Source organism: Salvelinus namaycush, chromosome 30 (assembly GCF_016432855.1).
Source record: "Salvelinus namaycush isolate Seneca chromosome 30, SaNama_1.0, whole genome shotgun sequence".
NCBI classification, from domain to species: domain Eukaryota; kingdom Metazoa; phylum Chordata; class Actinopteri; order Salmoniformes; family Salmonidae; genus Salvelinus; species Salvelinus namaycush.
This window is the reverse complement of record NC_052336.1, coordinates 11398216-11422081: the sequence shown is the minus strand read 5'-3', so window position 1 is coordinate 11422081 and position 23866 is coordinate 11398216. Positions and strand designations below refer to the sequence as shown.

General features: G+C 42.6%; 2 protein-coding genes across 2 annotated transcripts in view; both read left to right on the top strand.

Moving 5' to 3' along the window:
- The window catches only part of LOC120024848 (enhancer of mRNA-decapping protein 3-like), a 36459-nt gene extending 25823 nt beyond the window's left edge, over window positions 1–10636 (top strand). The window contains exons 6-7 of the mRNA XM_038969169.1: window positions 5789–6006; window positions 7246–10636. Coding sequence (XP_038825097.1) covers window positions 5789–6006; window positions 7246–7580 — 553 coding nt within the window. The 3' untranslated portion in view covers window positions 7581–10636. The remainder of the gene's footprint in view (window positions 1–5788; window positions 6007–7245) is intronic.
- Window positions 10637–11187: 551 nt separating this feature from the next.
- The window catches only part of LOC120025174 (tyrosine-protein kinase CSK), a 40509-nt gene continuing 27830 nt past the window's right edge, over window positions 11188–23866 (top strand). The window contains exon 1 of the mRNA XM_038969627.1: window positions 11188–11381. The gene's annotated coding sequence lies outside the window, so the exon portion shown is untranslated. The remainder of the gene's footprint in view (window positions 11382–23866) is intronic.

Below are 23866 nucleotides of genomic sequence, written 5' to 3'. Positions count from 1 at the left end.
TGTCTCACCAGGGGTGATGGTCGGATTCACGTTTATCGTCAAAGGAATGAGTGTTACACCGAGGCCTGTACTCTGGAGCGGGATCGATTTGGAGGTGGAGGGTCCGTCGTGGTCTGGGGTGGTGTGTCACAGCATCATCGGACTGCGCTTGTTGTCATTGCAGGCAATGTCAACGCTGTGCGTTATAGGGAAGACATCCTCCCCCCTCATGTGGTACCCTTCCTTTTAGGCTCATCCTGACATGACCCTCCAGCATGACAATACCACCAGCCATACTGCTCGTTCTGTGCATGATATCCTGCAAGACAGGAATGTCAGTGTTCTGTCCGGATCTCAATCCCATTGAGCAAGTCTGGGACCTGTTGGATCGGAGGGTCAGGGCTAGGGCCATTCCCCCCAGAAATGTCCGGGAACTTGCAGGTGCCTTGGTGGAAGAGTGGGGTAACATCTCACAGCAAGAACTGGCAAATCTGGTGTAGTCCATGAAGAGGAGATGCACTGCAGTACTTGATGACCACACAAGATACTGACTGTTACTTTTGATTTTGTCCCCCCCTCCTTTGTTCAGGGACACATTATTCAATTTCTGTTAGTCACATGTCTGTGGAACTTATTAAGTTTATGTTTCAGTTGTTGAATCTTGTTATGTTCATACAAATATTTACACATGTTAAGTTTGCTTAAGATAAACGCAGTTGACTGTGAGAGGACGTTTCTTTTTTTGCTGAGTTTATTAGCTTGTGCAGCTTATTAGCTGACTTTGACATTGTTATTTTTTTTCATTTGAATATAACATTTAGCTTCACTAGTTAGTCCTAACTAGCTACCTAATTTATGTGTGTAATGTTGCTTGACCTTGTGTTATATTTCTGTGGTCTGAAAGTCACGCTGTGATATTAGCTAGCTAGCTATTTCACACACTACTCTACTGGCACGGAGTAGCCATGATCATAAAGTTCATTTCAGATACACAAGTTGAGACACAATGCAACGGTTTGTTTGATCAGAAGGATCTAGTTTTAGAACCTGTCATTTCGTTGGCTGGATTTTCCAAGATTCATTGACGAAACGGTGTCAACTTCACGTCTCTTCTTCTTGATCTGAATACCCTGTCTTTAGTCAGCTGTTGTACAATACAACAATTTAAAATTAGCTAGTTTTGTCTGCTGTTGGCTGTTGTATCTGAACTGGACTTCATTGCTTGACGTCAAAGCTCTTGAAAATATCTTTAAACCTGAAATATTATTTTTCAGTCATGAAAGGAATAAATTGCCATCAACACCTAGCGGGCCTGTTTCCAGCCCCACCATCGTTGAGTATTGAATCAGAATCAGATCGGTAGGCACAGACTTTAGCAAAATATTTTTCACCATGTTGTCTGTTCCATCATGTTGTTTCCCCTAGCTAGCTAAGAACAATAAGTAGCATATTTTAATGCTATGCATCTATCTAGCTAAGCTGTTTAGGAAAATGAACTGCACAGGATTGACTTTGATTATTGATGACATTCTAGCCCAACATTATCCTAGTGCATAGAGATGTTACTATGTTATTCCCCGTTTGAGCTGTCTGGCTGAGATGTAAACAGACAGCCCAAAATATATACATGCATTGAGTGTAAGACTGTAACATGACATTACATGAAATGACTGGAAACATTAAGTCCTCATTCTGTCTAATAGCCTACTTCTCCCATTAATGTATTTACTCTGAATATCTAAGACTGATGGTTATCAAAGGCAATTCTTTCATAGTTGTCAAATGGTAAAATCGTATTCCAAATTGGGATTGATGGGGAATGTTTTATTTGATGTCTGTCTAGGTCAGGGATGGGCAACTCCAGTCCTCTGGGGCTTGATTGGTGACACACTTTTGCCCCAATCCCAGCTGACACACCGGACTCCAATAATCATGGTCCTTAGTTTAGAATGCATTTTGTTGAATCAGGTGTGATTATTATAGAACTGGGGGAAGGTGTGAAACCAATCAGGCCCCTGAGGATGGGAGTTGCCGTCTTAACTCATTTCTACCAGTCACGTGCAACTAGAGGCGAAAAACTCTAGACCACCTTTACTCCAGACACCGAGACACATATAAAGCTCTTCCTCGCCTTCCATTTGGCAAATCTGACCATTACTCTATCCTCCAGATTCCTGGTTAGAAGAAAAAACTCAAACACGAAGTACCAGTGACATGCTCAATACAAAAGTGCACCGATGAAGCGGATGCTAAGCTACAGGACTGTTTCGTTAGCACAGACTGGAATAGGTTACGGGACTCATCCGATGGCATTGAGGAGTTTACCACATCAGTGCATTGATGATGTCGTCCCCACAGTGACTGTACGTACATATCCCATCTAGAAGCCATGGATTACAGGCAACATCCGCATCCGCACTGAGCTAAAGGCTAGAGCTGCCACTTTCCAGGAGCGGAACACTAACCTGGAAGTTTATAAGAAATCCCGCTACGCCCTCTGGCGAATCATCAAACAGGCAAATTGTCAATACAGGACTAAGATCGAATCCTGCTACACTGGCTCTGACGCTCCTTGGATGTGGCAGGGCTTGCAAAACAGATCTGCGTTCTTACAAACATGAATGCATATCTTTTAAGCAGGAGAATGGAGTTATGGTCTGATTTGCCCAAGGGAGGACATTGTATGTGGAGTAAAGGTGATCTAGAGTTTTGTTGCACGCTACAGTTCTGCACTGATGGTAATGAAAATCTATAGACAAAATACTCACCAAATATTATTCTGTCTTTCAGCTAAAGGAGACTCTACAATAAGCCTTGAAGGTGGAGTGTCTACGCATTGAAAACTGCACAGGACTGCACCTACATCCCTGAACTTCAGGGAGCAGTGTTGAGAACACTGGGCTCTCAATTGTGGCTATCAAGGGGAATGATACTGAGATCCAATGATCCAAGACCCCCTGAAGTGCCACCAACAACGGATGACCTGCTACAACTTCGAGGAGACGTCGACATGCAACACAGGATGCAGTTAGCAAAGCTTTGCGCGGGGAAGGACCTGAGCTTTCGGTTTTGTCAGACTTGGTCGTTCCCGGGAAGTGTGAAAACCTATGGAGTACTCAGAAATGTTGTTGAAAGAGTTGGGCCTACAACCAAACATATATAAATCATATAAATAAGGGATGTTAATGTGGGCAACAATAAACTTGTTTGAGAAACAACATTTGTGCATTCTTTATTTTGCAAATTGGTGTCATTATTCTATTTTTGGAATGGTTTTAGAATTATTTACTTAACTGTTCTGTTTTCCTGGATATCTATGCACTTGTCGGTTTTCACTTCAAATTAGCAGACCCACAGGTGGGTAGATATCCAGAAAGATGGCTGGACCACAGTGGTGTAAATACAGTACAAAACAAGTCGGTCTGATTACACAGATCAGGTCAAATAAAGTTTTATTAGGGAGATGAACAAAAATACAAGGTAGTATCTTTAAACTTCTTGAAAAAACAAAAGCACTGTGTCATGAAAACATTCTGATAAAGTACTGAACTGATGTCACCCAGACCAAGGACAAAATTTTAAAAAGATTTCTAAAAATGTCACCAAATTTAGTTTTTTTCTTAATTGGGATCCAAATGAAGAATAAAGTACAGTGTTGTCATGGAAAGTGTTCAACTGTTATGTAAACATACTTGGTAATAAATAACTGAAATAGTGCAGTTGTGAGATGGCAGCAGTTGTTTTGTACGGTGCAGGAGTCTCCCTGCAATTCAGGCAGTTGCACCAGCGAGATTGTCCGCGATGTGGGATGTCTGGAGATCCTAGGATAGCTCTCCGGTACTCCATGATATCAAAAACAATTCCAGTTAGACTGGAAGCATGAACTTAATTACAGCGTGCAGCCAAATGTTGTGTGATATGTTGTGAAACAGGTGAACAGTACCACAGGTGAAAGGTTTTTACTAACCTTCATCTCGGGCAGCCTCTCTTCTTGCAGTCGGGCAGATCTTTTCAAGTTCTTTTTGTCCAATTCTTTCTGCAGCCCTGCCTGTGCCCCTGGACAGGCTGCGGCTCTTCAAAACTGGAATCCTACAGAAAAAAACATGTACACAACACTATTAGGATTGTATTGTAATGTTTACTACATTGTATTTTTTATGAATAACCAATATTGATTTTCACGCAGAAGGGTCGAGTATCACACTTCTGCAATCACTGCACAACATCTTCATATGTAGCAATAGCTCTCGAGAATCAAGGGGCCATCCCAATAATGTTATTAGCTCGCTAGTATAGGAGTCCGAAGGGCAATGGACTAAATGCATACAAATCCAAGATTATTTTACATGAATGCAGGTCTATGAAAACAAAAACATTTGACACTGCTTTTTGTAAGTTAGCTTGCTAGCTATCATCAGATTGCTATTTAATATTGTACCAGGCAGGGAAATTCACGGTAACTATTCTCAACCTGCTAGCTACCTTGACATTGCTAACATTAGCTGCCTTTCTGACTGAAACAACAATAATATTTTTTATTCGAATATAAAACCGAGGATTATAGTCGGCATATAAAAAGCCCCCTAGGGGGCCCAGGACAGAGTTTGGGAAACCCTGCACTAGATAACACAGGAGGTTGGTGGCACCTTAATTGGGGAGAACGGGCTCGTGGTAACGACTGGAGCAGAATCATTGGAATGGTATCCAATACATCAATCACATGGTTTCCAGGTCTTGGATGCCAGTCCATTTTTTCCGTTCCGGCCATTATTATGAGCCGTTCTCCCCTCAGCAGCCTCCCCTGCTTGATAACACCGCCACAGCGGATGTTGATGCTAAGTCATCCCATCTGTGACTACCGATGAGTACTGGGGTTAACATCTTGAAAGAATACAGCATTCTTGCCAGAAGGGTCTCCAAAAACATCTGTACACACAGTTACGCAGTAAAGATTTAAGTATTTTTTTTATTTTTGTGGTGGGGACAATAACATTATTACTTTCTAAAAATGATACTTTACAGAAATGTTTATATATATATTATTTTTTGTGTGTTTTTGTTTAGCTCACAAAATATAATAAAAAAATTATAGAATAAACATTGTAAAAACAAATGTAGACATTAAGAAATTATTTACATTTTTTACAATGTTGGGGGAGCACCAAAATGGAAGCGTGGCTTCAAAACAGCGCCCCCCCCCCCCTGTTCGTCATCTAGTGTATCTAAAAATTCATTCTCACTGTTAATTCAAGAATGTCTGACAGGCTGTGAATCTTCCATTTCCCCTCTGCTTTAGGCTTTTTTCTTTGTGCGTGTGAAGGAGTCAATGCAAATGCCATATTTATGATGAATAGACAGTAGCTTTAGCAATTAATCATGACAGAAAGCCAATACTTTGCATGGAAAGGTGTAGCAGCCTATTGAAAGCGTGAGGTGTTTATGATCGACATAGGACACAATGCTCCACTGATCTTGATTACAATGACTGCAGATAAAGGCTTCCTCTGGTGTTTATGCTGTAGTTGACGAGGTGTGTTTTTATAAGAAAGAGAAACCCTTGCACAACAACCAGTTTATTACCCATGCAGTCCTGAGGTGATGATAATGCTCCTTTGTTTGCTGTGTGTGGAAACTGCATGATGTTCAGATCAGTCATGATTGTATTCTGCACAATTAATTATCTCAATGAGGACAAAGTTTGTCTAATCCATCAGTAATCACATATCCCCGGCATTGGCTAGTACTATTTGTATTGATAAGAAATCAAAATAAGACAACAAAATCACATTTGTCTCTTGGATGTCCCCAGGCTGACACCTAAGAATAATCACCAGCGTCCCACGGTGGCCCTGCTGTGTGGCCCCCATGTCCAGGGGGCCCAGGGCATCAGCTGTGGACGGCACCTGGCCAACCACGAGGTGGAGGTCATCCTCTTCCTTCCCAACTTCGTCAAGATGCAGGAGTCCATCACTAACGAGCTCGCCCTCTACAGCAAGACCAGCGGCAAGCAGGTGGCCAGCATCAAAGGTACCGACTTATCCTGACTAACAGATTTGTTCTCTGTTCACAGATATTATCAGCTTTTGAAATCATTAGATGTGATGAGACTGTAGATGGAAAGGTAAATGGACTGTAGATAGTGAAGATGGTGAATCCACTTCCTTGTTGTGTGTTTTCTTGTTTGCATGAGCTGTATAAAAAGACCATTGTTTTCTAATCTAGAGTAGACTGTTATATACTGAACAAAAAATATAAACACAACATGCAATAATTTAAAAGATTTTACTGTTTATATAAGTAAATAAGTTCATTGAAATAAATTCATTAGGCCCTAATCTATGGATTTCACATGACTGGTCCAGAGCATCCCAAACATGGGTGACCTGTCTGAGTGTGCAGGCCATGGAAGAACTGGGACATTTTCAGATTCCAGGAAGTGTGTACAGATCCTTGGGACATGGAACATCATCATCATGCTGAAACATGAGGTGATGGCGGCGGATGAATGGCACGACAATGGGACTCGTCATGGTAACTCTGGACATTCCAATTGCCATCGATAAAATGCTGTGTTCGTTGTCCGCACCTTATGCCTGCCCATATCATAACCCCACCGCCACCATGAGGCACTCTGTTCACGACGTTGACGTCAGCAAACCACTCGTCCACACACCAAATTCTCAAAAAAACGTTTGAGACAGTTTATGGTAGAGAGATTAACATTACATTCTCTGGCAACAGCTCTGGTGGACATTCCTGCAGTCAGCATGCCATTTGCACGTTCCCTCAACTTGACATCTGTGGCATTGTGTTATGTGACAACACTGCACATTTTAGAGTGGCCTTTTGTCCCCAGCACAAGGTCTAGCTGAGTAATGATCATGCTGTTTAATAAGCTTCTTGATATGCCACACCTGTCAGGTGGATGGATTTTCTTGGCAAAGGAGAAATGCTCACTAACAGGGATGTAAACAAATGTGTGCCCAAAATTTGAGATAAATACGCTTTTCTTTTGCGTACGGAATATTTCTGGGATGTTTTATTTCAGCTCATGAAACATGGGACCAACACTTTACATGTTGCATTTATATTTCCGTTCAGTATAGTTAGACACAAGGCAAAATTAGCTAGACACTGTCAAATCTGTGCTGCTTGTCTGCTTTTAACAGCGGTACACACTGAAACGATGTTGCCCTCTGCTGGAGGTCTAGCTACTCAGAATTTTTCAGTTCAAACCCTGATCTCTATCCCTCTCTCTCCTCCCAGACCTGCCGGTCAGCCCAGTGGACCTGGTCATTAACTGTCTGGACTGCCATGAGAACGGTTTCCTAAGGGACCAGGCCTGGTACCTGGCGGCTGCGGACTGGGCCAACCAAAACAGGGCTCCGGTGCTCAGCATTGACCCTCCAGTGAGTGGCCAGAAGCAGGCCGTGGAGGCCAAGTGGACCCTGTCTTTGGGCTTGCCCCTGCCTATAGATGGTGGGGAGGCTAGGGTCTACCTGTGTGACATCGGGGTGCCCAAGCAGGTGTTCCAGGAAGTGGGCATCAACTACCATTCGCCCTTCGGCTGCAAATTCGTTATTCCTTTACACTCTGCATAGCAGGACCTGCTACAACCTATCAGCCCTGGCTGTGAACAGGATTGTGTTGTCATTCTAGTGAAATACAGAAGGCCTTCTTAGAGGGTGATGTGTACAGTTACTGAAAAAAGGTTATGGGGGGATTTCAGAATGTGCACTTAATTGTATTGCTGGTTGGTATATGTTTTTCCTTTGCTCCCGGTAAAGGGAGAAGGGTAAAGCTCCAAGAGGAGGGCTTCCTGATAAGGGCTAAGTGTGTGTATTGCCCTCCTCTAATAGCCCGTCTGAGTATGTTATGTTTACAGAGAGCTGACTAACCACTAGGAGTCAGTCTCTATCTATGAACCCTGACCGTGTGACCAGCCCTGGGCCTGAGACATACTTCCTGTTTGCTACTGTAGATTGTGTGGACTGGAGACCACAGGACCTGGCTGACCCAGTGCCCCACAGCAGAGCTCAATCTCTCTCGCCTCTCTGGGAAAAGCCCTATGATCTGAATTGGAGATTTTGGTTGAAATGCCATATTCTCACTAAATTCAATTGGTGTGTTTTTCTTAAATGCCACTTTTTCGATTGTAGCGATTTTCAATTGAAATGTGTAATTTAGCTAGCACTAATATCAACTCGAAACAAACTAATTTGTTTGTACTCTTTTATCTAAGAAGAAAATGTTTAAGAATTTGTGTGTTTTTGATAAATAGGGAAAATATTTTGGATTTGTTTGAGTGCATATATTTTCTAAGCTGCATCTGGGCTATATTTTTAACAACACTGCAATGAAAGATGTAAAGTGGTGCTCAACACTTTTGTTTCAGTGTATTTGTGTTATCGTACAAACAAATAGTTTCTCGGTCTTTTGCCCTTCTCATATGAAATATGAGATGCCACATACAGTCTTATAATAGTTTACAAGGGTATGCATATGTATCTGTTAAGTAGCTATACACAGTAGAAAGGTACACATGCTCTACCTCTGCTGCCGTGACTGTCTTCTTGCTTCAGGTTTTGTAAACATGTCATTTGCCAAGCAGTACCATTTAGTTTACACTGAGTATTACAGCATTTGTCAAGAAACAAAAAATGTAAGTTAGTTTTCCTAGTAGTAGCCATTGTACCATTTTTAATTCACTTTCAGATAGGCTTGGGTTTGTATTTAATTTGTGTTGGCAATATGCCATTTCAATTCTGAACACAAGTGTTAGATGTGAAGCTAAACTGAGGGGCCACAGTAGATAAGACTAGGATTTTTTTTTGCAATCATTTTGAAAGCGGATCTTTAAATTCGCTTGAGCCAGACTTGGATTTGTGTGAGACATTCGGTGGTTGTGTAAACAGATCTGTGATTGCAGACCTGTTTGGTCACATACTGGCCAGGATGTCTGAATTATGTTTGCAAACAATCAGCAATTTTTGCAAACTCTCGGTGCATCTTAGTATGGTCTTAGTATGGAGTGCAGACATTGTGTTTTAGGGAGCTTTTGTGAATGGGTTAGATTTAGGTTTGGCTATGTTTCTCCAAGGGCAGTTTTCAATCACTGGGCAGTCATTGAGGCTGACTGCTTTCTTAAACTGTATTATACACTTTTTTATTCTAAATCCAATTATTGGTGTGTTTGCACATGTTTATTTTCATGGGTAGTCGATGAGGATTGATCTAAATTGATCGGGTTACAACTTTGCAAACATTCATATGACTTGGAAGTACTGTCTTGTCTGTGTATCTGCTCTACATTTCCAAACGACTAAATCAGACTATTGTTAATAGTGCATACAGTTCATGTAATACAGTGAATCAATGGCATCTGTTGCCAATTGTGTTCCAGCTGGTAAGACTCTTTGAGTTTTCTTTTATTTTTGTTTATCTCTGGTAATGTTGCTCAACAATGTCGTGCAATGAGCTTTCTCACTTATTACAAGTGTATGTAGCCTATTTTTGTAAATGTATGCCATCTCACTTGCAGTATCTGTAGTTGGCACCGCAGTATTGACATAACATGTTATGATGTGAGAATATAACAACACAATGTATCTTTATAAAGCATCCAAATCACTTATTTTAGCCTAGTTGTTGGGCTCCTTGAGGCTGCTGCTGTTGTCAGCTTTGAGAGGAATGCCATCATATGGCCTGTTCCTGCATGCGATGCCAGAGAGTTATGGATGATGAGGTGAGAAGTCTTACAGGAGATTTTTTGTCACCTAAAAGTTCTACTTTCAGAAATATTTCCCAGGGAAATGATGGTCTTGTATTGTGACACTCCAGCCCAGACAGATTTATTTTTAAGTGATTTATGGTCATATTGTTACAAAAGATTTGCCAGAAAACAGGCCATGTTTTCACACAGCCAGTTAGTCATTCTTAAGGACTCTTAAGAATTGTTTTTGGGAAGTGTCCTCTTGGTAGCTAGCAATGGGATAGTGGTTAATCTCATATGATGTCATGATGGAGGAACTAAACCATTTTTGTTTGATCATATCATTACAGATTTCATCAGTTTTTTTTCTTCTTTTGTTTCCTTAAGTTTATTTTGGGAGGAATTGGTGTGTAAACTGTAATAATAAACGTTCTCCTTTATCATAAAGGAATTTCAGCAAGGCAGATTTAGCATGTTACACAAGTATTTGTAACTGTGTATGCAGGTCTGATCCAAGTTGACACTGTTCTGTATACTGAGATCAAGCTTGAGAATTCTTGACTGATAAACATTAAATGTGACACTGCATAGAAAATATTCAATTTTTTAAAGGGACTATATTTTTCAATTGCTGTTAATCTGTCTGTTGTAATAAAGACCACTTCATCCATTTTTATATAGAAAATACAGAGGGGCAAAATGTGCCACATGCAGTACTTTTGTAGGAATTGAATCTTGAGAGCACATTTGATTTATTTTATTTGAGCTATAGCTAACCCACAGACCACAGCTACAATTTTGTTTTGGGTGGAAAAACGTTTGTTACAAGATCATGCGTGGGAGTATGTATAGTAATTGTTAAAGTTCTCCAAGTCACACTTTTTATTTAGCTGCAGCAAATTTACAGTCTTTTTGTTTATTAAATGGTCATGTGGTTACTCTGCATGTTTGTGTTCACATATTATTTGTATGGTGGAGTACTGAGGATGCATTTTCACAGGTTGTCCACCAGATGGTTCTATATAGCCACAACCTGAGGAAGCTACAAGGTAGCCTATGTGCTGTGCTGGGGTGATTGGGCGATGTCAAAAGTTTGCCTCTGTTTCTCTTTTTACATTTATAATGGGAAACCCAGACATTTTTAATAATGCTTAGTGCTGGCAGCTTTGAGATGAATGCATGAATGCAATAGGTGGCAAAAGTCATCAGAATTGATACTGCCTTGTGGAAGATCAAGCATTTCATTCAAATGGTAAAAAAAACAGAGTTAATGACATATCAGTAGTGGAGGACCATAGCATTAGGTATTCTTCTCTCTCGATATATTTTTCCTACAAACTGCAACTTGGCCGCATTCTGTTGGAGATATTATTTTTGCTTCCACATCACTGGTTTGACCACAAGGTCGTGCTCACAGATCACACTTCTTCAGTCAGCTGAAATTCCCTTGTGTGTTGCTGCCAATAAATTAGCGCATGCGTACTGCTGCTGGTTGGAAGGAGGGGGAGGCCATCCATTTCATTTACGAGGCCTGTGCGAACTCGGCATAGAGAGAGCGTCCAAACGTCAAATTGGGATATTCTTCTTTTTACTTCAGACAAACTGGATGCTCGCAATAACATACATCATCTTCATGGCCTGCCGCGTTAAGTTGTAAAGACATCTGGTCAACATAAAGCGATAGCTTACGGTGAGTTGTTGTACACTCAAGCAGTGTCTCTATCGCTGTGCTGCAATACCATCTCAGCCCGGAAAGCTTCCCAATAATTTGAAAGAAAATGTCAAATTAGGCGGTTTTGTATTTTTGTAATTAGTTTCTTACCGCCGTTATAACTACATCTATTAGCTTAATATAATTCCAAGTGGTTTTTAATGGCTCAACAAACGGCTCAACCCATTTAACCGGTGCTATTAGCTAGCTACATTAGCGACCTCCGCGTTCCTTCGATCAGTCGCATTGACTGACTGGTGCCCGGACGAGAAGGGTCAGCCAATTGATGGAACCAACGGGTTATTTGACGGGTAGTTTGTCTGAGTTTTCTGTGTTGTGGCCGCTGACAGCTCAGCATTAACGACAAGCAAGACAGGAAGTGGGTATGTTACTGTCCGCAAGGCAAAATGTTACTGCATGCCTGAATTATATTGTTAATCGCCTGGCCTCGTGCACAGCTCAATCTAGTTACACTGTTGTGGGTGACTGGTTCTGTGTTCCAAACTAATATCTGTCAATTCGGGATTTGTTCATTGTTGTGATTTAGGATGTTGTGGTAATCAATCCTCTATCTACACATGTTTTGTAACATTGTTGTCCCTAAATGTTGCAATGTAACCACATGTTATCGCGTGCTGTGGCATGCCTGTCTGAAACCATGTAGCCTCAACTTGTTGTGCCACACTTCGCTACAACCTTGTCTAAGTTATTATGAGCCGTAGTGATAATCAGAAGCTATAGCATTTGGTTATTTCCAGTTGTTTTGATTGTCTCTTGTGGCATTAGTTAGGCTGTAGGCTTACATGCCATTGAAAGTATAATATTGTGAATGTGACAAAGCACCAGAATCTCGTTGTACTTGGCATGATGTGCTGTCAGTTACATTTTAAAGAAACAGGCGTCAAAAGCCTATAATGAATGCAGTGTGAAATATTTGGTTTACTTTTTAGGGGTCATGGGCGGTCACATGAACAATTTGGGCATCACAGAGGAGTAATTAACAAAATCACTTCTCTGCCTAACAAATGCCCCATCTTCACTATCTGGTTATTAAGTGCAAAGTGTAATGTAGCATGCTACTGTAGCTTTGGGTTTTCCATTAGAGAAAAATCTGTTATCAAGATGGTGGGAGGAGATGATCCTGGCATTCATTATCCTCCAATGTATTTGGAAACCAGACTGGAACATGTTTGGGATCTGTATGTTGTCTGAGCTGGGCCTTCTGCAGCCTTTTTGGGGTGTCCACCTGGTGCATGGAGGCTGAGTGAGTGTTTGCGTCCCATTTATCCCAAAGTGTGCTCTTGTGCACTCTGCTCCTCAAGGTAAGTGAACAAGTGTGCACTTAGGGCATAAGGATAGGCTGTAGAATTGGTATGCAGTGAGTGAAGACAAGGCTGTCCTCCTCTCTAGCTGTAAAGGCAAGCAGACCATCTACTGATACCCTGATGAAGGCAGTTGTCGAAAGGCACTGTTTTTAAAAAGTTTGCTTGTAAACTTCTATTGTGCTACCCAGAGTTGCAGAATAGATAGGTTAGCTGACAACGTCATGAAAATGACGCGCACGCTTCCATGAGGCAGAAGTCAGCGTGTTGTGATTATGGATGGCCAGATTGCTTGCAAGAATGACAAGAAATTACCATGTGGGAATTGTAAGTGGCTCATTTCATCTTACTGATCCCATGTCTTTGTTTTGAGGTGTTTTAACTGATTTTATGTTTGTGCTAATATGGCTGAAATTCTTTAGCTAGTTAACCAACAACTGTAGCAATGTATTTGAGACAAGTGCTCATTGTGTAATTATTTTATTAACATTGGACACAAAATATACACATTGTCTACAATCTAAGCCAACCCTGTCTGTTTGGCTCCATAGTTGAGCACTCCTCTGGTTTTGTTCCTAAACAACCAACCAGTCTGTCTTTCACTTTGCTCCAGTGTTCATGCACCTTGGTTTGATAGTGAGCTATTGACAAAGAGCAGAGGAAGGTGTATTGGTGGTTAGTGTGGTCGATGTATTCCGTACCTGCATGGGTCTGCCTCAGTAGATGGGGTCTGTCCCTGAGGCAGACCCATGCAGGTACGGAATACATCGACCACACTAACCACCAATACACCTTCCTCTGCTCTTTGTCAATAGCTCACTCTGCAGTATTGATTGACTGATGGTAGATTGCATTAGCCACTGAGCAGGGCAGGCTGAAGAAGACTAGAGGTGTCAGCTGAAGCTCATTTCTGCTCTCCCTTGTCTTTATGAAGTATTTAGTATCTCAGAGCTCAGCTTACACACTCAGCAGGAAGGGAGGTAATGGCTGCTGCTCCTCTGTCTGCTGCACACGCTCTCATTAGACATCTTAAGCCTGGCCAACAGGCCAAGGACCCTGACCTTTAAACAATTACCACATTCTATTTATTTTTTTTCTCCTCCCAAATGTATCTTCCTCCCAAATGCATGTTCGTTTTTGTTTTGTAGATTTGTGTAGTCCTCAATTGAAAGTGGCATTAACATGATCTGGTGGGCACTAGACTAGCGTACCTAGATGTTTGTGTTTTTATTCCCTTTTACCTCTATTATCCTCAGTCAGTTTAAGCTGGCTTGGCAAAGTTGTTTTTAGAGGAGCAATGACATTTTGAGATTAATGAGTTGGTTAGTTGTTGCTTGTCTGAGTAGTGCCTGTGCGGGTTGTTAGTGGCCGGGAAGGAAAATAAATTGCCCCACGCCCCCTGCTGTTTCGTTCAAAAAGGCACTTCAGGGGCATGCATTTGAGCTACATTCTGTTTCTTGAATATCTAGCAGTAAGATGGTGAGAGAAGTAGCCTAGGCCTAGATGGTGTTTGACATGCACTCTGACCCCTGGCTTCTGTATGTGGTGGATCATGCTAGGATCAATTTAAGTTATCCAATCAGAACCATGTCATATTAACAACACGTTTTAGTAGCACCACCATAAGTGTACTACAATGCACTATAATTATTTTCACACACTGCAGTCAGTGTGCAGCTTTCAAAGAGCCTGGCCTTGTAGCCATTCAGCTTCATATTATTCAGGTTCATATTATTCTATGTCATTAAAACAACCCTGTCACTGTGGTCTCTATGTAACATGGGAGTAGAGGTGGCAGAGAGCCATATTAGCCCTGCTCTCTCTTTTCCTCTGTTGCTCCTATGTCTCCTTCTCTGTCCAGCAGCTGTGGAAGGAAGGAGCAGTGTTGTGTTGGGGCCCACAGGGAGGGCGAGACCCCTCCGGCCCTGCCTACCGCCCAGCAGAATGGGGGCATTGTGGTGGCGGTCTGAGGCACAAACACAGTGGGCGAGCATCTCCATCTGGGCAGCGGCTGGCAAGGCAGGCTGCTCCTTGAGATGGGCATGGATCTCCTGCTACTGGACCTGCTGGACAGCCACAGGGACCTTCACACTTCTTCTAAGGAGAGCACAGCCGCTGGCCTGACACACACACACTGAGACCCAGTGAGACTCACTCCCTGCTGAGAATCATTTTACGCCAATCTGACCCTAAACCCAGATTAGAATAACTGCTTAAGGTGCTATTTGTCTAATTGAGTTTTTGCGTTGTTGTGTAAAAGCACACATCTTCTTTACTTCTATAAAAGTTCCTACGCAGATTTTGGTAGAGTGTGGTTATTGTTTTAAGACACAGGTGCACTGACTAAGAATCACATTTACACCACTATTTTCAGTAACTGTTGCCTTCCCAGGTCAACCGTTGTGTGTGTATGTCACCGAGAAAGGGTGACATGGTGAGAATGCCCCCAGAGGTGAGGGTAGTTAACTTGACAAGCCGACAGCAGCACTGCCTGCCATATCTGAGACCTGCTGCAACCCAAACTTTTTTTTTTATCTCAGTAATCACTCTCAACAGGAAGTGATGCTTTAAAGACAGCACTGAGAGACATTCCAAAGCTCAGTATAGTTGACAGATTTATAGGAGAGGTGATTGAAGTTCAGTCACTGAATGCCATCTATCCCTTGTTGCCTTTCTCTCCTATGTTTCCAACCTGTTTTAAGACAAACTTGTTTTAGAAAACCATTGCAACCCCCTATTGTGTGAACTGTCAGGTGGCCACAGTTAATTATTCAAATGTTTGGCTTTGGAAGGCATTAGTCAGGGTTTTGTGTTTGTGGGAGCTGATTTGAATTAATGAGCAAAAGATAAATGTTGAGCCGATGGGAACATAAGGTCACTTCCTCCTCCAGACGGAGCCATGCAGAAGGGCTCACATTAAGACACTATGTTGTTACGTACTGGGCTGACTAACCTGACTGACTGGCTGTTAAACTGATGAGGATGATGGCTGACCCTTGTTTGGCATCATGGACTCTGATCGTGGCATTTGATCTGGGAGCGGGCATATCATTGAAATGTTATCAGTAGCTAGGCCTAGCCTGCACGTCAGCCATATTGAGTGTTTTGTCAAATTGCTCTGGTCTGGGGGGGCTTTGCCTGTTTTAGTCATTCTATTTCTGTTGGGAATGTGGTATTAATAAGTGACCCTCATTGTCTTGTCCACACAGGGCTGAGGTTGTTCTGGCCCTGTGGTCACCAAGCTAGCAGGAAGTGTTGTGAAGTCACTGCAGGGAAGAGATGTATGCTGCTTGCCTGTCCTGTATTTTAGCCTGGGGTTTCCCCTGCTTTCCCCGCACTTCCCTACGAGCAGCTCTATGGTAGATGCGTAACTTTGGATTTGAGGAGCCCTCAATGAAAGGGAGAGAATATGATGTTGGTGGTTATGTAACTGATGGGGCCGTGGGGGGTAGACTCATATAGCCTAACTATACTGTTGTTGTGGAGACTGACCTGTTTGTTTGGAACATGGGATAAGTCCTAGATGATACATCTGTCTCAGTGGGGAAGCCATCTACTTTCATCTGCTGTTTGATGGATTTCAGGCCAACTTGTACAAGCTAACTTCAAATAACAACCAGCATCAAAGACAGTGGAATTCTCAACAATGGATCAGTAGACGCTTATAAAAGTCTAGATTTGAATTATTTTAATAGTTTTACTTGACACCATCTTTGAGCTCTTTGATAATGATGCAGGTTACAGGCTAGGTTTACTTCCTGAAAGCAGATAGGCCTATTTGTCCTGATATGATTTCAACAAAGGATTTTATCAGCTTACAAGTCACCTCTGAACTTGATGTAGCACGTTTGACTCAACAGCAGTCCAATCAGGCCGAAGGCAGCCCTCATCCAAGGGCTAGCTGGCCAATCAGGATGAACCAAGACAAGAGCTCAAACATGAGAATGGTTTCTGGGAAAACAAGGAGAACTTGCAGCAGCTATTGATTAATACAAAAGGAGGACCGTTGCTCTGGTAGTCCGAGCATGATTAGTGATGTGCTTGTCTGCAGTCTATCTTTCAGACTACTCTGCTATGGTGGGGGGCTGGTCATGTTCTCTGTGAAAACCTACTACTGTACAGCCACGTTGTGTTATCACCCATATTACTAAGAAAAGCAGCACTAGTTTAATTCTCTCAAAGCTCTCTTCAGTCCTTGACTGGGGTACTGAGTGTGTCAACTAGCAGTGTCATTGACACCTCAAATGGCTATAATTACTATTTGCAGTAATTGCTACTACTTCAAACGCAACTCCTGGAACGTCTTCAATTTTGAGTATGCTAATTTTGTTTCCTGTGTCTAAAAAAAATTTGCTTCAGGAAATGAGTTGACTGTCAGACACGGCTCTTGTCGTGGTTTATGTCTGGTATTGGACAGTCCACCTAGCTGGGGTGGAGAGCTGATGTCCAGTTTGAACAGTGCTGCTCTGCTATTTACACACACACACACACACACACACAGCATTCTGCTGACAGGCTGCCTAGCTGCTGCATCTTTCCAGGCCTTTGCATTACTATATCAGGGTCAGCTTTGGGGAAAATAAACCCCTGCCATCGCCAGTTTCTCCCCAAACAACTCCTCTGAGCCTCTGGGAAATGTTATAATGTGCCAGACAGTCATTCTGCGTGTTCTGACCCTGGTAGATGTTGGTTGGTTTGTTTTACAGCATTAACCTCATTGGGGTGAGGCAAGGACTCAGGTAGAGTTTGGGTAAATGTTAAAGCTCACACACTGGTAGGATTGTCAAACGTTTGCCTGCCGACAGCACTTAGCATCTCTGAACAGTGTGTCGGCGGTCAATCCCTTTTTTTTGTGTTCACACAGCAAAGACCTTGGAATGCATCAGCCACTCAGCCTTGTTAAAATACTCTAAACCAGAAGGTTGCAGTAGCATTGTTTGGCAATTCCTATCTGTGCTTATGGTCTAGATTCCAAGCTCTGCGCTAATGTTGCTTTTTTGGTAAAAATCCCTTGTTGATACTAGCCACATGGCCACAGCTAGATAACTACCTAGCAAGATAATGACGAAACAATTTAATTCACGCTCCATAATCCCAAACTGCCAGTGCCAGCCCATAGCCAAATGTTTTGCTAGCTAATGTTAGCATATTCGCTAGCTAGCACATCAGTGCAGTGTCCTTATTAACTAGCTAACACGGGCAGCTGTTTAATGGGAACAGGCTAATCCATTGTGAATTAATTACGTCAGTGCTAAACTCAACAAAAAAAGAAACGACCCTGTCTTTCAAAGAGAATTCGTACAAATCCAAATAACAATTCTTCATTGTAAAGGGTTTAAACACTGTTTCCCATGCTTGTTCAATGAACCATAAACAATTAATGAACATGCACCTGTGGAACGGTCGTTAAAACACTAACAGCTTACAGACGGAAGGCAATTAAGGTCACGGTTATGAAAACTTAGGACACTAAAGAGGGCTTTCTACTGACTCTGAAAAGCACCAAAAGAAAGATGCCCAGGGTCCCTGCTCATCTGCGTGAATGTGCCTTAGGCATGCTGCAAGGAGGCATGAGGGCTGCAGATGTGGCCAGGGCAATAAATTGCAATGTCTGTACTGTGAGACGCCTAAGACAGCGCTACAGGGAGACAGGACGGACAGCTGATCGTCCTCACAGTGGCAGACCACGTGTAACAACACCTGCACAGGATCGGTACATCACACCTGCGGGACAGGTACAGGATGGCAACAACAACTGCCCGAGTTACACCAGGAATGCACAATCTCTCCATCAGTGCTCAGACTGTCCGCAATAGGCTGAGAGAGGCTGGATTGAGGGCTTGTTGTAAGGCAGGTTCTCACCAGACATCACCGGCAACAACGTCGCCTATGGGCACAAACCCACTGTCGCTGGACCAGAGAGGACTGGCAAAAAGTGCTCTTCACTGACGAGTTGCGGTTTTGTCTCACCAGGGGTGATGGTCGGATTCGCGTTTATCGTCGAAGGAATGAGCGTTACACCGAGGCCTGTACTCTGGAGCGGGATCGATTTGGAGGTGGAGGGTCCGTCGTGGTCCGGGGCGGTGTGTCACAGCATCATTGGACTGAGCTTGTTGTCATTGCAGGCAGGCAATCTCAACGCTGTGCATTACAGGGAAGACATCCTCCTCCCTCATGTGGTACCCTTCCTGCAGGCTCATCCTGACATGACCCTCCAGCATGACAATGCCACCATGCACAGAATGAGCAGTATGGCTGATTTCCTGCAAGACAGTACTGTCAGTGTTCTGCCATGGCCAGCGAAGAGCCCAGATCTCAATCCCATTGAGCACGTCTGGGACCTGTTGGATGTGAGGGCTAGGGCCATTCCACCCCCAGAAATGTCCGGGAACTTGCAGGTACCTTGGTGGAAGAGGGGGGTAACATCTCACAGCATCAACTGGCAAATATGGTGCAGTCCATGCGGAGGAGATGCACTGCAGTTCTTAATGCAGCTGGTGGCCACACCAGATACTGACTGTTACTTTTGATTTGGACCCTCCCACTTTTGTTCAGAGACACATTATTCCATGTCTGTAGAACTTGTTCAATTTATCTCAGTTGTTGAATTTGGTATGTTCATACTAATATTTACACGTGAAGTTTGCTGAAAATAAACGCAGTTGACAGTGAGAGGACGTTTCTTTTTTTGCTGAGTTTAGCTACAGCGGTTAGCTAGCTTGAAGTTGGTAGTGTTTTGTTCATTGTCTGTGGATTTAGCTAGCTACCATCCTATGGCCTACATTGTATATGAAGTGTGACTGTCTCATCTGTAGACGTATGGGGAAAAAATTCTCTTTTTGTTGGATTTTTACCCTAGACCCACTTCAATTTGCTTACTGCCCCGATGGGTCCACAGACAATGCAATCGCCATCACACTGCCCTATCCCATCTGGATGAGGAATACCTATGTAAAAATGGTGTTCATTGGCTACAGCTCAGCATTCAACACCATAGTACCCTCCATACTCGTCATTAAGCTTGAGACCCTGGGTCTTGACCCCGCCCTGTGCAACTGGGTCCTGGACTTCCTGATGGGCCGTCCCAAGGTGGTGAAGGTAGGAAACAACATCTCCGCTGATCCTCAACACTGGGGCCCAACAAGGGTGCGTTCTCAGCCCCCTCCTGTACTCCCTGTTCACCCACGACTGCATGGCCATGCACGCCTCCAACTCAATCACTCAATCAAATTTGCAGACGACACTACAGTGGTAGTCTTAATTACCAACAATGACAAGACAGCCTACAGGGAGGAGGTGAGGGCTCTGTGTGGTGTCAACAAGACAAAATAGATCGTGGACTTCAGGAAACAGCAGAGGGAGCACCCCCCTATCCACATCGACGGGACAGTAGTGGAGAAGTTGGAAAGTTTTAAGTTCCTCGGCGTACACATCACTGACAAACTGAAATGGTCCACCCAAACAGACAGTGTGGTGAAGAAGGCACAACAGCGCCTCTTAAACCTCAGGAGGCTGAGCAAATTTGGCTTGTCATCTCAAACCCTCAATAACTTTTACAGGTGCACAATCGAGAGCATCCTGTCGGGCTGTATCACCGCCTGGTACGGCAACTGCATCGCCCACAAACGCAGGGCTCTCCAGAGGGTGGTGCGGTCTGCACAGTGCATCACCGGGGACAAACTACCTGCTCTCCAGGATAGCTACAACACCCAACGTCACAGGAAGGCAAAAAATATCATCAAGGACAACAACTACCCGAGCCACTGCCTGTTCACCCCTCTTCCATCCAGAAGGTGAGGTCCGTACAGGTGTATCAAAGCTGGGACAGAGAAGCTGTTTTTCTATCTATCTCAAGGCCATCAGATTGTTCAACAGCCATCTCTAGCACAGAGAGGAGGCTGCCTACTTTCAGACTTGATATCATTGGCCACTTTTTAATAAATGGAACACTAGTCACTTTTTAATAACGACACTTTTAAGAATGTTTACATATCTCACATTACTCATCTCATATGTGTATACTGCATCCGACACGATCTATTGCATCTTAGCCGCTCTCACTGCTCATCCACATATTTTATATTTATATATTCTTATCCCATTCCTTTACTAGATTGTGTGTTAGGTTTTGTTGTGGAATTGTTGATATTACATGTTAGATACTGCTGCACTGTCAGATCTAGAAGCATAAGCATTTCGCTACACTCACAGTAACATCTAAGAATTTGTTCTTAACTCAATTGCATAGATAAAGGTTAAATAAAAAAATCTGCCAACCATGTGAATGTGATTTTATTTCATTTAACCGCAGTGCTTTGTCTTAACTGTCATGCATTGCAAAGCATATAGCTAACAGTCTACCTATGCTTCCATTGTAGACATGGAAATGCCAATGGCCTGTATTTATGTTAAGTCTGGACCAGTGTTTGTGCATAAGGTTATCTTCACCCACAGTATGTGAGACTATTGTACAGTCATAAATAGAGGATGACCGATTATGATTTTTCAACACCGATACGATTATTGGAGGACCAAAAAAGCCGATGCCGATTTTTATTTTATTTATTTATTTGTAATAATGACAATTACAACAATACTGAATGAACACTTAATATAATACATCAATACAATCAATTTAGCCTCAAATAAATAATGAAACATGTTCAATTTGGTTTAAATAATGCAAAAAGTGTTGGAGAAGAAATTAAAAGTGCAATGTGCTATGTAAGAAAGCTAATGTTTAAGTTCCTTGCTCAGAACATGAGAACATATGAAAGCTGGTGGTTCCTTTTAACATGAGTCTTCAATATTCCCAGGTAGGAAGTTTTAGGTTGTAGTTATTATAGGACTATTTCTCTCTATACGATTTGTATTTCATATACCTTTGACTATTGGATGTTCTTATAGGCACTTTAGTATTGCCAGTGTAACAGTATAGCTTCCATCCCTCTCCTCGTCGCTACCTGGGCTCGAACCAGGACCACATCGACAACAGCCAGCCTCGAAGCAGCGTTTCCCATGCAGAGCAAGGGGAACAACTACTCCAAGTCTGAGAGTGACGCTCTGAGAGTGATGTTTGAAACGCTATTAGCGCCCACCCTGCTAACTAGCTAGGCATTTCACATCGGTTACACCAGCCTAATCTCGGGAGTTGATATGCTTGAAGTCATAAACAGCGCAATGCTTGAAGCACAACGAAGAGCTGCTGGCAAAACGCACGAAAGTGCTATTTGAATGAATGCTTATGAGCCTGCTGGTGCCTACCACCGCTCAGTCAGACTTCTCTATCAAATCATAGACTTAATTATAACATAATAACACACAGAAATACGAGCCTTAGGTCATTAATATGGTCGAATCCGGAAACTATCACCTCAAAAACAAAACGTTTATTCTTTCAGTGAAATATGGAACCGTTACGTATTTTATCTAACGGGTGGCATCCATGAGTCTAAATATTCCTGTTACATTGCACAACCTTCAATGTTATGTCATAATTACGTAAAATTCTGGCAAATTAGTTCGCAATGAGCCAGGCGGCCCAAACTGTTGCATATACCCTGACTCTGCGTGCAATGAACGCAATAGAAGTGACACAATTTCACCTGGTTAATATTGCCTGCTAACCTGGATTTCTTTTAGCTAAATATGCAGGTTTAAAAATATATACTTGTGTATTGATTTTAAGAAAGACATTGATGTTTATGGTTAAGTACACGTTGGAGCAACGACAGTCCTTTTTTGCGAATGCGGTACTGCATCAATTATATGCAACGCAGGACACGCTAGATAAACTAGTAATATCATCAACCATGTGTAGTTATAACTAGTGATTATGATTGATTGTTTTTTATAAGATACGTTTAATGCTAGCTAGCAACTTACCTTGGCTTCTTACTACATTCGTGTAACAGGCAGGCTCCTCGTGGAGTGCAATGTAAGGCAGGTGGTTAGAGCGTTGGACTAGTTAACCGTAAGGTTGCAAGATTGAATCTCTGAGCTGACAAGGTAAAAATCTGTCGTTCTGCCCCTGAACAAGGCAGTTAGCCTAGGAACGGTGGGTTGTCATTGAAAATAAGAATGTGTTCTTAACTGACTTGCCTAGTTAAATAAAGATTAAATAAAGGTGTAAAAAAATATATTTTTAAAAAACGGCGTCCAAAATTACCGATTTCCGATTGTTATGAAAACTTGAAATCGGCCCTAATTAATCGGCCATTCCGATTTAATCGGTCGACCTCTAGTCATAAACAACCTGTTGGCCTTGTAGGTTACTTTGCAGAAATCCTCTAAGCATCTCTCACTAGGCTTATGATCTCAGATTTTCACATACACCTTCTCTGATGGCCTCTTTTTATGCAGGTCAGACAAAACCAGGCCTCAGTGCAGCACGCACTCCATTTCTCAGCCTGGGGAATCTCATGTAGCCTATCCCTCTTCTCTTAATGGGATCAATTCTGCCTGCCACACAAGTCACTTTAATAGAGTCATTGGGTGTAAGATAAGATTGCTTTCATTTTACTACCTTTGGCCATGTTTTAAGTTCTCTCCAACCCTACCTGTCTTCACAACCTTGAGCATTGAGACATCTGCTTGCTTTTTTCCCCCTAATATTGTTATGTGTTTCTTAATGTTGGTTGCTTGAGATTCAAATGAAGACTTGTCCACACATTGCTTGGCGTCTTGGCACCTCTGTGTGAGGAGACTGCATGCAGCCCCGTGGGGTATAATAATGTCATTGAGAGAAGGATTCTTTATATCAGTAATGATGAATGGTTTGCCTCTGAGATGAGCTCTTCACAGCTCCGCTCATACAAAGTCGGTATTAAGAAAATAACTGAATACCAAAGCATACGATGCTCGCGTGTCTGTTCTGGTATATCTTTGTGTGCATCTTTCTGGCTGTGTGACAGTATGTTGAGTGTGATGTGACTTGATGTGGGCTGTGTGAATCTAGGCCATATGTAGAGACTAGAGATGTAACACACTTCAGCACACTGTCCTGACCTGGAGCTCAAGGACTTGCAGTCTTGCACTCACTAAACCCTAATGTCTGCACCATTTGACCATTTTCATTTCCCTATCAATAATGCGTTGCCTTCATTACAATGAAGCATGTTTGTTCATTCTGATATTCATTTG